This window comes from Lagenorhynchus albirostris, chromosome 14 (genome assembly GCF_949774975.1).
Source record: "Lagenorhynchus albirostris chromosome 14, mLagAlb1.1, whole genome shotgun sequence".
Lineage (NCBI taxonomy): Eukaryota > Metazoa > Chordata > Mammalia > Artiodactyla > Delphinidae > Lagenorhynchus > Lagenorhynchus albirostris.
In genome coordinates this window covers 23,314,390-23,332,741 of record NC_083108.1, presented here as the reverse complement: position 1 = coordinate 23,332,741, position 18,352 = coordinate 23,314,390, and the positions used below count along the sequence as shown (strand labels likewise).

At 38.6% G+C, this 18,352-nt stretch overlaps 1 protein-coding gene across 1 annotated transcript in view; it reads right to left on the bottom strand.

Moving 5' to 3' along the window:
* The window catches only part of CFAP53 (cilia and flagella associated protein 53), a 66,857-nt gene that overhangs the window by 30,532 nt on the left and 17,973 nt on the right, over positions 1–18,352 (bottom strand). Inside the window, exons 4-5 of the mRNA XM_060121612.1 lie at positions 4,876–5,179; positions 497–715 (exon numbers count right to left, since the gene is read on the bottom strand). Coding sequence (XP_059977595.1) covers positions 497–715; positions 4,876–5,179 — 523 coding nt within the window. The remainder of the gene's footprint in view (positions 1–496; positions 716–4,875; positions 5,180–18,352) is intronic.

Genomic DNA, 18,352 nt, shown 5'->3' with positions numbered 1-18,352 from the left:
ACCCTAAAGAGTTCAATACAAATTTTAAAGAAACAGCTAAATAAACACTGGAATGATTTTCTCTACTCTCTTTGCCTGTCAAAACTACATATCCTTCAAAGTACAACTTGAACACCACTTTCTCAGTGATGTCTTCCCCAACTTCTGGACATACTTAGTCACTCCACTTCCTGCGATCCCATCCTGCTATCACAGTTACTAACACCATGTTATAGAGTAGGAGTTCTCAAATTTTAGTGAGCATCAGAATCACCTGGGAGAACTTGTTAAAACAGGTTTCTTGTCCCGGCCAAGATCTGAATTTGGAGATTCTGAGTCTGAAGCCTATGAATTTCTGTTTCTAACATCCTCCCAGATGATGCTAATGCTGTTGGTTCGTGGACCACACTTACAGTAGCAGTTATGCTTTATTCTACACATGGCTGGCTCCCGTAAGACTGAGAGCTCAACAAGGAACCTCATCCAGCACACAGTAGGCACTGAATAAATGTCTTACTCTTTTTTGCTTCTTTTTATCAGCCTCTTCCTGTAAGTTTTGAAGGGCGCTTTGCATGAGCTTCATGTTCAAGTCCTGATCTTCTCTGTATTCCTGCTGAATATGCTCCATCTTCTCTTGGAGGGCTTTTTGCAAAGCAGCCCTTATTTCCTGTTTTGTCTTCTGTTTCTTTAGCCTATCCTGTTCATTCTCAAGTTTCACCTGTGCTTTGTCATTTTCCTATGGCAGAACAATAGTGAAGATACTGTATCAGTACAGTTGGACAAAACAAAGAAGTTAATGCATTTCATTTAAGAGGTGAGAATAAACGGTTTCTTGGAAACACACACTCCTGGGTGAAAAGGTACTATAAGAAATAAAACTTGCCTTTTCATTGCTGAATCAGCAATACGGCTTTGTGAAATTGCTGTCTGTGTGTGATTATAAAGTAATAAATAGTTGTGGAGTTCAAAATGCAGAAAAGTATAAGGATAAATCACTTTTATTCTTAATACCCATTCACCCGCTACCATTCTCAACGTTTTGGTGTATTGACCTTCCAGACTTAAGTCTTCTATGCACATCTGCACATCTAGATTTGGATACATTATTAACCAGCAATAAGAGTCCAGAAATGGAGATGTCCACATCAGCTAAATACAAAAGTAAATTAAGTATTTTGTTCTTTAAAAGCTCTCCCCCATTCCTCTCATTTTCTTATCTATCTGACCCTCCCGGCTAGCTTAACTGCCTGACTAATCAGTTTTAACTGGGGTACCACTGCTGTTGGGTGCTGTGAGTTTGGTATAAACTGAGGCATTAATCCTCCTGTCAAAGGCATTTGCACTCTCCTGGAGGGATAACTCCTTGCCCAGCGGGGACAGGAGATGACACATTTATAGTGAGGAGGGATACAATCCCCAATTGACTTGATCTAACTGAGACTCACAACAGCCATGATTGCCACGATTTCTGGCTTGTGAGAGGGAAGTTATATGCTAGACTTTTCCATTAATGTCATGAGAGTAATTCCACACTGAATTGTGAGGGTCAAATGAGACAATAAAAGTAAAAATGCTCTGCAATATTTAAGGAAAAACGATGGATATCAAACATGAAAGCCAGTGGGATAGCAGGCCACACTTTTTATTTATTTATTTATTTTTCATTCATTTATTTATTTGGCTGCACTGGGTCTTAGTTGCTGCGTGCAGGACATTCGTTGCAGCATGCAGGATCTTCAGTTGCGGCATGTAAACTTTTACTTGTGGCATGTGGGATCTAGTTCCCCGACCTGGGATCAAACCTGGGGCCCCTGCAGTGGGAGTGTGGAGTCTTAGCCACTGGACCACCAGGGAAGTTCCAGGCCACACTTTTTAAAAAGTAAGGTTGACTATACCAGGAGGCAGCAATCAGCCAAATCAGACTATGAAGCAGGTAAAGATGGTATGGGGGGAGAACTGCTCAAAATTAAGAGACCTGAAAGCAGTTTACTATGTCTTGGTTTCCCCAGGATAGTTCTGATTTTACACTGTTGCGCTTATGTACTGAATTAAATGCACCCCTTTCAATCTCAAATGTGACCAGATTTGAATAATAAACAGTGACTCATTCTAAAAGAGACTTATAAGAGGACAACAACGTTTGGATCCTGATTTAAATGTCGAATAACTTAGACAGTGATGGAAATTTGATGCTGATTTTAGATGATAGCAATGAATTATTATTAATTTTTTTAGGTTTGATATTGGCATTGTATAAGAAAATATCCTTAATCATGTTGTTGAGATGCATACTAGAGATGTATTTAAGGGAGAAATGACATGTCTGGGATACACACACACACACACACACACACACACACACACACACACACACATATATATTTTTGGCTGCGTCGGGTCTTAGTTGTGGCCCACAGGATCTTTGCTGAGTCACGCGGGATCTTTCATTGCAGCGTGTGGGCTCTTTGTTGTGGTATGCGGGCTTCTCTCTAGTTGTGGCGTGTGGGTTTTCTCTTCTCTAGTTGTGGTGCTTGGGTTCCAGAGCACGTGGGCTCTGTGGTTTGGGGCACGCGGGCTCTAGATGAGGCACACAAGCTCAGTAGTTGTGGCACATGGGCTTAGTTGCCCTGCAGCATGTAGGATCTTAGTTCCCTGACCAGGGATTGAACCTGCGTCCCCTGCATTGTAAGGTGGATTCTTTACCACTGGACCACCAGGGAAGTCCCTGGGACATATTTTAAAACAAAAACAGAAGCGGGTAGAATATAGGAAATCAACATGTCAAAATGCAACAGCTGCTGAAACTGGGAGATCAGTACATGAGTATGATCATTGTACTCTCCACTTCTGTGCATTTGAAAATGTGCATAATATTATATGCACATATCATATTATTACGCACATATCATATGCATATATCATATTATTATTTAATATGACATTACTGTTATAATTATAACAAATGTTATAATTATGTTATGTTATACAGTAAAGTAAAGGAGTAGCTGGAAGGAGTTTCTTTGAATGATGGAACAATTCTATATCCTGATTCAGTAGTGATTACATAAATGTAGTGGTTACATATGGTAAAATTTCATAGAACTATACCCCTTCCTCCAAAGAGTGCATGTAAAAGCTGGTGAAATCCAAAGGAGGGTTTTTTAGTTTAGTTAAATAAGGGAGTAACTTTAGTTGAAAGTATTATACGAGTATAAGTCTTTATAAGTCTCTATATATAATATTTTGTCATGTAAAGGTACACAGAAACTCTAATATTTTTGGCAACTCCTTGTTAAAGTTATTTCCGAAAAAAATTTTTTTAAAGTAAGGTAGAAATAGAGATAGCTAGGTGTGCTATAAAAAATAAATATTTTGTCTTTGCCCCTGGTTCCTGGCACATAGCTCCTAACACCCTTGAAATCTCCAAAGTGATAAGATTATCTTTTGTAGCCTAATGAGATAACCAGTGGCTGGACCCCCTAGATAGCTTCAGGATGGGAGATGATAACTAGAAAGACCAAACTATGTGACCAGAGGGTTGGAACTTTAGCTCCACCCCTTGACCTCCAGGGAGGGAAGAGGGGCCAGAGATTGAGTTCAATCACCAATGGTGATTGAATTAATCAATCATGCCCATGTGATGAACCCTCCATAAACTCCCAAATGATGAGGTCCAGAGAGCTTCTGGATTGAACGCATCAAGGTGGTGGGGGCATGGAAGCTCTGTGTACCACCCCACATACCTTCCCCTATGCATCTCTTCCATTTGACCATCTCTGAGTTGTATACCTTACAATAAGCTGGTAATGGTAAGTAAAGCACTTTCCTAAGTTCTATGAGCTGTTTTAGTGAATTACTGAAATTGAGGGGGAGTCATGAGAACCTTGGACTTTGTAGCCAAGCTGGACAGAAGTGTGGGTAACCTAGGGACCCACTACTTGTGATGGGTATCTGAAGTGAGGGCAGTCTTGTGGGACTAAGCCCTTCAACTTACGGAGTCTGACACTAACTCCATATAGTATCAGAACTGAATCAAATTGCAGGACACCTAATCAGTGTCTGCAGAGCATCAGAGTATTGTCTGATGTGAGAAAAAAAAACACACATTTGGTGTCAGAAGTGTTGTGAGTAAAACTGGCTCACTAAGTATCTTACACCAGAGGAGGGGGTATATATAAGGCCATTTGGGGGCCACTATTTTGATTTTCTTAGAGATCTACTAAACTCTTCAAAATAAAACAATCTTAAACCCAGAGAAGATTTCTGGGCTCTGCATGTACCTTACCTTTGATGTTTCTTATGGTTTCAAATTTCAATACTTGGGATTCTCCAAGAAAATACTACCATCTTCCTAAATTCAGTGGTATTAAAGTATCAGATGTTGAAAGCTTTATATACGTATAAAATTGCTACCTTTTTGAGTGCTTGCACACATTTCCATTGACAACTCTAATTTGTATATACTAGGGGCAGTGATCTTGTAGGAACAAAATTATTGATGCTGGTGGTCTGGGGGGTCACTGTAGCTGTTGTATAAGCACTTTATATGGGATTTGGAAACTATCAATTATCCATATCAAAGAATGGGGGGATGTTGCCAAATTGCCACTAGGCTTCATTGGCACTGCCGATGATTATCCCATTTCATCCTCACAACAAAGACAAGTGTCCTTTGCCTCATTTTGTAGATGAGGAAACTGAATCACAGTAGTGAAGTAACTTGCCCTATACAATGAGATGGCACTGTCAGCTGGGCCTTGAAATCCAAGGCTCTGACCATGGTCTGTTGCTCTGTGAATGAGCCTTGGCCATCAGGCAAACTACAGTAGCAGGCCGGCAAACTGTATTCTAGCCACTGAGTTCATCGTCCTATCACAAGCATTTCAAAAGACCCACCACAAGGCGCGCCTCCTCCTCCTTCAGCCGCCGCTCTGCCTGCCTTTGCGCCTGGATGCTGGTGATCTGGGCATTCAGCCCCAGCCGTGTGTTCTCCACCAGCTCTCTTTGTCTCCTCGCCTCTTTGGCTTCTCGCTTCTCTTTGGCCAGTCGGTCTTCCTCCCAGAGCTTTGAGAAGATCTGCTCTTCCACCAGCTTCTGCCTTTTCAGCTCCTCATTAAATGCTATCTGTGCTTTCCGATCCTTGCTCACTGCCTTCTGATGGATACAGGACAACTCAACACGGAGCTCCTCACAGCGTTCCCTGAAAGGACAATTTTAAAAAGAAACCCAGCCTTTCATAAGACATTGGTCTCTGTAGGCACAAATCTGCACAGTCAGACACTGAAGTAAGAAAGTTAAAGACCTGGATGTAGGCCATCTGAACACCGGAAACACATGAGGGAGCAGCAAGGAGGCAGGCACCATGATGCCACAGACAAAGCACAGGCACTGGAGTCAAGCAGAACAGGCTTTGAAATCTGGTTTTGATATTTCCTATGTGACCTTAGATCAAAAACTCGATCTATCTGAGCCTGTTTCTATATCTGTGAAAGAACTGACTTTCAAGGTTCTGGTAAGAATCAGAGCTAGATGGACATAAATACCTAGTAGGTAACAGGAACTCAGTAAATGGCAACTACTATTATTACTATAGAGGAAATAGAAGAGGGATGAGTCCCTGCAACATTACAAGTAGATTAAGGCTTTGGTAGAAAGAGACCCTGCACGTACATCCAAGAAAAGACCCAAGGATAGAGTTAGCATATCATGGTGATGTTTCCCCATTGCATCTAGATTCCTGGCAGGGCACACATCCACTGAAGGGGTTTCTGCTAGAGTTGAGAAAACAGCCCTCTTGTTGCCTTTTTACAACCAGGCTTGTGTCACCATTCAAGAAGAAATGCTATCTCAGTAAGTGTTTGGACCTCATCCTTTCTTTCAGCCTCAGTAATTTAAATTTCTTCAAATGTTCTTGACTGAGCCCATTTTTAATTTAAGAGCTGTGAAATTATTTAGGAATATTTTCAAAACCCTACTCTCCTCTTCCTCCCTACCCCCTCCCAGACCAGACTTGTTAAATCAGAATGTTTAACACATCTGTACTTTTTAAAAGCTCCTCAGATGGTTCTGACATATAGCCAAGTTTGAGAACCTGTAATGGAAGGCAATGTTTTTTATAAACATCAAGTCTTCCTGGTTTCTAAATCAAATTCTACACCAAGAAGCTAAAGTTTGGAGAATAGGCTCAATAAAGAACTTTTAAAGAAATTCGAGTTGTTAAGACTGAAAGAAAAGATGAGGTCTAAGCTCTTATTGCAAGAGTGGTCAATTTCACACAAAATGAAACCCCCAAAATACATTTTAACATTTAAAAAAACAAATTCAGCTGTCTGAAATTCATCACTGAAATTCTCAGAATTGGCCATGATAACTTATTAAAGTCCTTCCCAATCCTATGATTCATACTCTAACAAAGGTATTCAATTAATGGAAATCTAAAGCCTAAGGATAGTAAGTATGGCTTATATTTTTAAACTTTTATTTAAAATCAACTCTTTCTTCCTAAGTATAAAACTAATACATGTTCATTGCAGAAAAACTAGAAAATATAGAAAAGTATGAAGACACTAAAAATAACACGTAATCCTACTATCAGGAGATAATCACTATTAGCATGTTAATATATTTCTTTCCAGTCTTATGTATGTGCATTTTTACTAGAACTGGAGTTATTCTGCATATCTATATCTCCTTGTATGTTAATTTTTCCACCTACCATTATATTGGGAATGCTTCCTCATGAAATATTCTTTAAAACAATTCCTAACCTTAGAACTTTATTATAGTTTACTAAGCTGCATAACAGAGGCTACAGCCTATAAATATATCACAGTTTACTTAAACATTCCCCTATTTGATGAACATATAGGTTATGTCTAACTTTTATTACAATGTTGCAATGAACATTGTTTCTGTAGCTCTTTCTGTTTATTGCTAATGACTTTCTTAAGGTAATTCCTTCCTTAATATGAAATCTAAGAGTACAAAGACATTCTTAAGGCAGTTGATGATGCATGCTGCCAAGAATGCCAGAATTAACACATTATTGACCAGAGATGTATTAATACGTCTTTTGTTACCCGAACATTATCGACCAGAGACGTATCAATATGGTTTTAGAGAGTGATACAATTAACATCACCATGCGAAGTTGTTAGAGCTTAAAATTGATCACAACTTATGATTGTCATTATCATTCACATTTTGCTCAGTTAGGTTTTTGTTCCAACCCTGTGTATATTATAAATGCAAGTTTATTATCATAAAATTTTCAAAAATAACGCATTGCGAAATTTTGAGTGAAGAAGAATTTTTCAGTGAATTTTATGCAGATACTTTCTCTGATTGTCTGAGTGACATATATGCTAGTGTCTCAGAAGATGGTAGTTCTTCAGAACACAGTTCTGATTCAGATGATGTGAATATTAGACCAACAAAAAGACAAAAAACCTTAGTGATTCATTCTGATACAGAAAGTAAAAATGAAACTCACGGTGCTGGAGAATGCTCCTTTGCTTCTACAGAAGAGTGGACTGAGGACAACATTTCATAACAAAAATTAGAAGACTTTAGAGGTGTGTCAGGTATAACGATTGAATGTAATAACCCGCAAAGTATTAGCAAAATAACAGAATTAATTTTTGGTAATGACTTTTTCAAGTTGGTCGCTTCTCAAACAAACTTGTATCACCAACAGAATGAAAAATCATATAAAAAGTATGATAAGGCTTTAAAATGGACTGATGTAACCAATAGTGACATGAAGAAGTTTCTTGGATTAAAAATTTTGATGGGACAAATAAGAAAGTCACACTGGAAAGAATAGTCGGTTGATCCCTTACTTGAAACCTATTTTTCCAAAGATTATGACCAGAAGAAGGTTCGAACAAATAATGACATTTCTTCACTTTAACGATAACTTGGAAATTCCACTTCCTGAAGACAGAATTTCAAAAGTTAAAGCTCTTTTGGATTATTTTCTACCAAAATTTCAATTGATCTATATACTCAAACAAGAGCTATCACTTGATGAGGCAATGATAAAGTGGAGAGGACGACTCAGATTCAAAACCTATAATCCCGGAAAACTTACAAAATATGGAATCTCGGTCAGGATGGTTAGCAAAAGTGAAACCAGATATATATGCAACCTTGAGATTTACATGGGTGAAGAAAAGAAACTTCAAGAAACCGTTTCAGTCCTACAACCTTATCTTAGTTCATGGCACCATATTTACCAAGACAATTATTACAACAGTGTGTCCACATCTGAAATACTGTTGAAAAATAAAACCAGAGTTTGTGGGACTATAAGAGATAATTGTGGTCTACCAAACCAATTAAAGGGTAAATCTAAAAATCTACAGAGGGGAGAAATGACATTCTTATGGAAGGGAGAAGTAATTCTTCTTATATGGAAAGACAAGAGGTTAGTCCGCATGGTGACAGTTATTCATGACGCCTCCATAGCATCTACAGGAAAGGAAGACAGGAGGAGTGGCCATCAGATAACTAAGCCCACTTGTCTAATAGAGTATAATAAATATAGAAGGAGTTGATCGATCTGATCAATGCCTGGAAAACTTCAATATCCTCTGGAAAACTCAAAAATGGTATAAGAAAGTGGGTTTCTATTTGAGTAATTGCGGTTTATTCAATGTGTTTAAAATTAATTGTAGCTTTAATGCACAGAATAAAATGACTTACAAGCAACTTTTGTTAGCAATAGTTAGAGAATGGGTAACTGACCATTCTGGTAAATGTAGTGGTAGTCCCGCACCTGGTCCTTCTTGTGGCGTTTCTAAAAGAGTCCCCCGCAAAGATCCACCTTGTCAACTATCAAGTAAAATAAAATAACGTATTCTAGAGGAAATAATATCCACAGGACTAAAAAAAAAAAAATGTCACCAGAAAGTGTAGAGTCTGCTCTTCCAGGGGAAAGTGCAGTGAAACATGGTATATTTGTAATAGATGTTCTGTTCCCCCACACAGAGGTGCCTGCTAGGGTCTATCACACTCTAACGAAATATTAGAATGCTTTTGTAAGACATGTACAAAGTTTCAAATAAATACATTAAGTGCAAAAAAAGTTGTTGATATTTACTCAAACGTGGGTGTTTCAATATTCACTTACAAAACAAATCTTTGGCCACAGGCATTAGTTTATGCAAAAATCCCCCAGTCAATAATGTGTTAACACTGCATGAATGAGCTCGTATCATAAACACTTCTTTAGATCAGTAGGTTTTCAAGCTTTTTTGATTATGTATGTCTTTCAGTAAAAAAACTTCTAAGCACCCACAACATTGTTTATAAATTATATGAGGTTATTAATATGTAACTATATCATATAAATTATTTATATGCAAAAATTAAAATAGATGAGTTAAAAAACATCAAATAGAATATCTATCTATTTTAATGATAATAATCATTAATAAGAGGAAAACATTTTGTCAGTGCTTCACATGGCACTTTCACACATAAAATCTTATTTCATCCTCATAAGTGCCTTGTAACTTAGATGGGGCAGCAAGTATTATCCCCATTTTAAAGTTAAAGAAATCGAAACCTGGCACTTCCCTGGTGGTCCAGGGGTTAAGACTCCACACTCCCAATGCAGGGGATCTGGGTTCAATCCCTGGTCAGGGAACTAGATCCCGCATGCCGCAACTAAAAGATCCCACATGCTGCAACTAAAGATCCCGCATGTGGCAATGAAAATACCACATGCCACAACTAAGACCTGGTGCAGCCAAATAAATAAATAAATATTTTTTAAAAAAGACGGATTTCTCTGGTGGTGCAGTGGTTAAGAATCCGCCTGCCAATGCAGGGGACACAGGTTCGAGCCCTGGTCTGGGAACATCCTACATGCTGCAGATCAACTAAGCCTATGTGCCACAACTATTGAGCCTGCACTCTAGAGCCTTGAGCCACAACTACTGAGCCCGTGTGCCATAACTACTGAAGCCCATGGACCTAGAGCCCATGCTCTGCCACAAGAGAAGCCATCGCAATGAGAAGCACATGCACTGCAATGAAGAGTAGCCCTCACTCACCGCAACTAGAGAAAGCCTGCGCAACGCAGTCAAAAATAAATAAATAAAAAATAGTAATAAAAGAAAAGAAAGAAAGAAATAGAAACCCAGGGAGCCTAAGTATCTTTCCAAGCCACAGACCCAGTAGTAGTAATATTATTAGCAACAGTTATTAAGTGCTTATTATTTGCCAGGCACTGTTCTAAGCACTTTACATATTTGAACTCTTATGATCTTCATAACAACCAGTCTTGCAACAAACACTATTGTAAGCTAATCATTCTTATTATTTTATCCCCAGTTTACAGATGAGGAAATGAAGGCACAGAGCTGTTAAATATCTTACGTAATTTCATACATTCAATATGTAGTAGAGCAGGGACTGAAGACCTGGCAGTCTGGTCCTGGAGTTCCTTGGTACTTCATTATATCATCAAGTGTTCTGACCACACATCCTAGGATTTTCATTTAATAAAAACACCACAAAATACTAAAAAGCCAAAAAAATTCCTTCCTTAATCTGGGGTCCAATCACTGTGTACAAATATAGGACATTTAAAAAGAAGTCTGGGGCACAGAGGGAACATACCTCAACATAATAAAGGCCATGTATGAAAAACCCACAGCTAACATCATACTTAGCAGTGAAAAACTGAAAGCATTTCCACTAAGCTCAGGAATAAGACAAGAGTGCCCACTCTAACCACTTTTATTCAACAGTTTGGAAGTCCTAGGCACAGCAATCAGAGAAGAAAAAGAAATAAAAGGAATTCTAATTGGAAACAAAGAAGTAAAACTGTTTGCAGATGACATGATACTATACATAGAAAAATCCTACAGACACCACCAGAAAACTACTAGAGCTCATTGGTGAATTTGGTAAAGTTGCAGGATACAAAATAAATATACAGAAATATGCTGCATTTCTATACACTAACAACAAATTATCATAAAGAGAAATTAAGGAAACAATCTCATTTACCATCACATCAAAAAGAATAAAATACCTAGGAATAAACCTACCTAAGGAGGTAAAAGACCTGTACTTGGAACACTAAAAGACTCTAATGAATGGAATTGAAGATGACAAAATGAAATGGAAAGATACACTGTGTTCTTGGATTGGAAGAATTAATATTGTTAAAAAAGGATCATACCATACCCAAGGCAATCTACAAATGCAATGCAACCCCTATCAAAATACCAATGGCATCTTTCACAGAAATAGAACAAATAATTTTAAAATCTGTATGGAAACACAAAAGACCCCAAATAGCTAAAGCAATCTTGAGAAAGAAGAATACAGCTGGAGAAACCATGCTCCCTTTCTTCAGACTATACCACAAAGCTACAGTAATCACAACTGTATGGTACTGGCACAAAAACAGACACACAGATCAATGGAACAGAATAGAGAGCCCAGAAATAAACCCATGAACTTATGGTAAATTAATCTATGATAAAGGAGGCAAGAATATACAATGGAGAAAATACAGTCCCTTCAATAAGTGTTGGGAAAACTGGACAGCTACATGTAGAACAATGAAATCAGAACATTCTCTAACAACATATATAAAAGTAAGCTCAAAATGGATTAAAGATCTAAATGTAAGACCGAATACCATAAAACTCCTAGAGGAAAACATAGACAGAAGACTCTTTGACATAAACCACAGCAATACTTTTTTGGATCTGTCTCCTTAAACAAGGGAAATAAAAGCAAAAATAAACAAATGGGACCTAATTAAACTTAAAAGCTTTTGCATAGCAAAATAAACAATCGACAAAATGAAAAGACAACCTACTGAATGGGAGAAAATATTTGCAAATGATATGACTGATAAGGGGTTAATATCCAACATATATAAACAGTTCATACAACTCAACATCAAAAGAAAAGAAAAAAAAACCCAATTAAAAAATGGGCAGAAGAACTGAAGACATTTCTCCAAAGAGGATATGCAAATGGCCAAAAAGCACATGAAAAGATGCTCAGCATGGTTAATCATCAGGGAAATGCAAATCAAAACCACAATGAGGGGATTCCCTGGTGGTCCAAAGCATAGCACTCCATGCTTTCACTGCTGAGGGCCCAGGCTCAATCCCTGGTTGGAGAACTAACATCCCATGATGCACGAGGCATGGCCAAAAAAAATGAAAGAAACAAAACCACAGTGAGATATCACCTTGCACCTGTCAGAATGGCTATCGTCGGGGGAGACCTTCAAGCTGGCAGAGGATTAAGACGTGGAGATCACCTTCCTCCCCACAAATACATCAGAAATACATCTACATGTGGAACAACTCCTACAGAACACGTACTGAACACTGGCAGAAGACCTCAGACCTCCCCAAAGGCAAGAAATTCCCCACATACCTGGGTAGGGCAAAAGAAAGAAGAAAAAACAGACAAAAGAATAGGAAGAGGACCTGCACCTCTAGGAGGGAGCTGTGAAGGGGGAAAAGTTTCCACACACTAGGAAGCCCCTTCACTGGTGGATACAGGTGGCAGAGGCGGGAAGCTTCAGAGCCACAGAGGAGAGTGCAGCAACAGGGGTGCAGAGGGCAAAGCGGAGAGATTCCCACACAGAAGATCAGTGCCGACCAGCACTCACCACCCTGAGAGGCTTGTCTGCTCACTCGCCAGGGTGGGTGCAGGCTGGGAGCTGAGGTTTGGGCTTCGGAGGTCGGATCCCAGTGAGAGGACTGGGGTTGGCTGCGTGAACACTGCCTGAAGGGGCTAGTGCACCACAGCTAGCCGAGAGGGAGTCCGGGAAAAAGTCTGGAACTGCCTAAGAGGCAAGAGACCATTGTTTCGGGGTGCATCAGGAGAGGGGATTCAGAGCACCGCCTAAACGAGTTCCAGAGACAGGCGCGAGCTGTGGCTATCAGCGCGGACCCCAGAGACGGGCATAAAATGCTAAGGCTGCTACTGCAGCCACCAAGAAGCCTGTGTGCAAGCACAGGTCACTATCCACACCTCCCATCCTGGGAGCCTGTGCAGCCCACCACAGCCAGGGTCCCGTGATCCAGGGACAACTTCCCCGGGAGAACACACGGTGCACCTCAGGCTGTTGCAATGTCACGACAGCCTCTGCCGCTTCAGGCTTGCCCCGCATTCCGTAACCCTCCCTCCCCCTGGCCTCAGTGAGCCAGAGCCCCCGAATCAGCTGCTACTTCAACCCTGTCCTGTCTGGGTGCAGAACAGATGCCCTCAGGCAACCTACACACAGAAGCGGGGCCAAATCCAAAGCTGAACCCCAGGAGCTGTGCGAATGAAGAAGAGAAAGGGAAATTTCTCCCAGCAGCCTCAGGAGCAGTGGATTAAACCTCCACAATCAACTTGATGTACCCTGCATCTGTGGAATACCTGAATAGACAACGAACCATCCCAAAATTGAGGCGGTGGACTTTGGGAGAAACTGTAGACTTGCAGTTTGCTTCCTGCATGTAATTCGTTTCTGGTTTTATGTTTACCTTAGTTTAGTATTTAGAGTTTATTATTATTGGTAGGTTTGTTTATTGATTTGGTTGCTTGCTTCCTTCTATATATATATATATATATATATATATATATATATATATATATTTCCCCTTTCTCTTTTTGTGAGTGTGTATGTGTATGCTTCTATCTGTGATTTTTGTCTGCATAGCTTTGCTTTTACCATTTGTCCTAGGGTTCCGTCTGTCCCTTTTTTCTTTTAGTATAGTTTTTAGCACTTTTTATCATTGGTGGATTTGTTTTTTAGTTTGGTTGCTCTCTTCTTTCTTTCTTTTTTTAAATTACTTTATAATTTTTAATAATTTAAAAAAAATTTATTTAATAACTTTATTTTCTTTCTTTCTTTCTTTCTTTCTTTCTTTCTTTCTTTCTTTCTTTCTTTTTTTTTTTCTCCCTTTTCTTCTCAGCCATGTGGTTCACAGGGTCTTGGTGCTCTGGCCAGGTGTCAGGCCTGTGCCTCTGAGGTGGGAGAGCCAAGTTCAGGACGTTGGTCCACCAGAGACCTCCTGGCTTCACGTAATATCAAACAGCAAAAGCTCTCCCAGAGATCTCCATCTCAATGCTAAGACCCAGCTCCATCAAATGACCAGCAAGCTACAGAGCTAGACACCTTATGCCAAACAACTAGCAAGACAGGAACACAACCCCACCCATTAGCAGACAGGCTGCCTAAAATCATACTAAGTTCACAGACGACCCAAAACACACCACCAGATGCAGTCCTGCCCACCAGAAAGACAAGATCCAGGTTCATCCACCAGACCACAGGCACTAGTCCCCTCCACCACGAAGCCTACACAACCGACTGAACCAACCTTAGCCACTGAGGGCAGACAACAAAAACAACAGGAACAACAAACCTGCAGCCTATGTAAAGGAGACACAAAAACACAGTAAGTCAAGCAAAATAAGAAGACAGAGAAACACACAGCAGATAAAGGAGCAAGGTAAAAATCCACCAGACCAAAAAGATGAAGAGAAAATGGGCAGTCTACCTGAAAAAGAATTCAGAGTAATGATAATAAAGATTATCCAAAATCTTGGAAATACAAGGAGAAAATACAAGAAACGTTTAAGAAGGACCTAGAAGAAATAAAGATCAAACAAACAATGATGAACAACACAATAAATGAAATTAAAAATTCTCTAGAAGGAATCAATAGCAGAATAATTGAGGCAGAAGAACAGATAAGTAATCTGGAAGATAAAAATAGTGGAAATAACTACCGCAGAGCAGAATAAAAAAAAAAATGAAAACAACTGAGGACAGTCTCAGAGACCTCTGGGACAACATTAAATGCCCCAACATTCAAATTATAGGGGTCCCAGAAGAAGAAGAGAAAAAGAAAGGGACTGAGAAAATATTTGAAGAGATTATAGTTGAAAACTTCCCTATATGGGAAAGGAAATAGTTAATCAAGTCCAGGAAGCGCAGAGAGTCCCATACAGGATAATTCCAGGGGGAAACATGCTAAGACACATATTAATCAAACTATCAAAAATTAAATAAAAAGAAAAAACATTAAAAAGAGCAAGGGAAAAGCAACAAATAACATACAAAGGAATCCCTATAAAGATAACACCTGATCTATCAGCAGAAACTCTACAAGCCAGAAGGCACAGGCAGGACATATTCAAAGTGATGAAAGGGAAAAACCTACAACCAAGATTACTCTATCCAGCTAGAATATGATTCAGATTTGACGGAGAAATTAAAACCTTTACAGACAATCAAACACCAAGAGAATTCAGCACCATCAAACCAGCTTTACAACAAATGCTAAAGGAACTTCTCTAAGCAGGAAACACAAAAGAAGGAAAAGATCTACAATAACAAACCCGAAACAATTAACAAAATGGTAACAGGAACATACATATCAATAACTAACTTAAACATAAATGGATTAAATGCTCCAATCAAAAGACACAGACTGGCTGAATGGATACCAAAGAACACCCATATATAGGTTTTCTACAGAGACTCACTTAAGACCTAGCGACACATACAGACTGAAAGTGAGGGGATGGATAAAGATATTCCATGCAAAAGGAAATCAAAAGAAAGCTGGAGTAGCAATTCTCATATCAGACAAAATAGACTTTAAAATAAAGACTATTACAAGAGACAAAGAAGGACACTACATAATAATTAAGGGATCAATCCAAGAAGATATAACAATTGTAAATATTTGTGCACCCAACATAGGAGCACCTCAATACATAAGGCAAATGTTAACAGCCATAAAAGGGGAAATCGACAGTAACACAATCATAATACGGGATTTTAACACCCCACTTTCACCAATGGACACATCAGCCAAAATGAAAATAAATAAGGAAACACAAGCTTTAAATGATACATTAAACAGATGGACTTAATTGATATTTTATAGGACATTCCAGCCCAAAACAACAGAATACACTGTCTTCTCAAGTGCTCATGGAACATTCTCCAGGATAGATCATATTGTGGGTCACAAATCAACCCTTGGTAAATTTTAAAAAACTGAAATAGTATAAAGTATCATTTCTGACCACAACGCTATGAGACTAAATATCAATTACAGAAAAAAATCTGTAAAAACTAAAAACACACGGAGGCTAAACAATACACTACTAAATAACCAAGAGATCACTGAAGAAATCAAAGAGGAAATCAAAAAATACCTAGAAACAAATGACAATGAAAACACGATGACCCAAAACCTAGGGGAGGCAGCAAAATCAATTCTAAGAGGGAAGTTTATAGCAATACAATCCTACCTTAAGAAACAAGAAACACCTCAAATAAACAACGTAACTTTACACTTAAAGCAGTTAGAGAAAGAAGAACAATAAAACCCCAAAGTCAGCAGAAAGAAAGAAATCATAAAGATCAGAACAGAGATAAATGAAATAGAAAAGAAGGAGACGATCTCAAAGATCAATAAAACTAAAAGCTGGTTCTTTGAAAAGATAAACAAAATTGATAAAATATTAGCCAGACTCATCAACAAAAAAAGGGACAAGACTCAAATCAACAGAATTAGAAATGAAAAAGGAGAAGTAACAACTGACACTGCAGAAATACAAAGGATCATGAGAGATTACTACAAGCAACCATATGCGGATAATATGGACAACCTGGAAGAAATGGACAAATTTTTAGAAAAGCACAACCTTCCGAAACTGAACCAGGAATAAATAGAAAATGTGAACAGACCAAACACAAGCACTGAAATTGAAACTGTGATTAAAAATCTTCCAAAAAACAAAAGCCGAGGACCAGATGGCTTCACAGGCAAATTCTATCCAACACTTAGAGAAGAGCTAACACTTATCCTTCTCAAACTCTTCCAAAAGATTGCAGAGGAAGGAACACTCCCAAACTCATTCTATGATGCCACAATCACCCTGATACCAAAATCAGACAAAGATACTACAAAAAAAGAAAATTACAGACCAATATCACTGATGAACATAGATGCAAAAATCCTCAACAAAATACTAGCAAACAGAATCCAACAGCACATTAAAAGGATCATACACCATGATCAAGTGGGGTTTATTCCAGGAATGCAAGGATTCTTCAATATACGCAAATCAATCAACATGATAAATCATATTAACAAATTGAAGGAGAAGAACCATATGATCATCTCAATAGATGCAGAGAAAGCTATTGACAAAATTCAACACCCATTTATGATAAAACCCCTGCAGAAAGTAGGCAGAGAGGGAACTTTCCTCAACATAATGAAGGCCATATATGACAAACCCACAGTCTTCAATGGTGAATAACTGAAACCTTTTCCACTAAGATCAGGAACAAGACAAGGTTGCCCACTCTCACCACTCTTATTCAACATAGTTTTGGAAGTTCTAGTCACAGCAATCAGAGAAGAAAAAGAAATTAAAGGAATCCAAATCGGAAAAGAAGAAGTAAAGCTGTCACTGTTTGCAGGTGACATGATACTCTACATAGAACATCCTAAAGATGCTACCAAAAAACTACTAGACCTAATCAATGAATTTGGTAAAGTAGCAGGATACAAAATTAATGCACAGAAATCTCTTGCATTCCTATACACTAATGATGAAAAATCTGAAAGTGAAATCAAGAAAACACTTCCATTTACCATTGTAACAAAAAGAATAAAATATCTATGAATAAACCTACCTAAGGAGACAAAAGACCTGTATACAGAAAACTATAAGACACTGATGAAAGAAATTAAAGATAATACAAATAGATGGAGAGATATACCATGTTCTTGGATTGGAAGAATCAACATTGTGAAAATGACTCTACTACCCAAAGCAATCTATAGATTCAATGCAATCCCTATCAAACTACCACTGGCATTTTTCACAGAACTAGAACAAAAAATATCACAATTTGTATGGAAACACAAAAGACCCCAAATAGCCAAAGCAATACTGAAAACAAAAAACGGAGCTGGAGGAATCAGGCTCCCTGACTTCAGACTATACTACAAAGCTACAGTAAACAAGACAGTATGGTACTGGTACAAAAACAGAAATACAGCTCAATGGAACAGGATAGAAAGCCCAGAGAGAAACCCACGCACATATAGTCACCTTATCTTTGATAAAGGAGGCAAGAATATAGAGTGGAGAAAAGACAGCCTCTTCAATAAGTGGTGCTGGGAAAACTGGACAGATACATGTAAAAGTATGAAATTAGAACACTCCTGAACACCATACACAAAAATAAATTCAAAATGGATTAAAGACCTAAATGTAAGGCCAGACACTATCAAACTCTTACAGGAAAACATAGGCAGAACACTCTGTGACATAAATCACAGCAAGATCCATTTTGACCCAC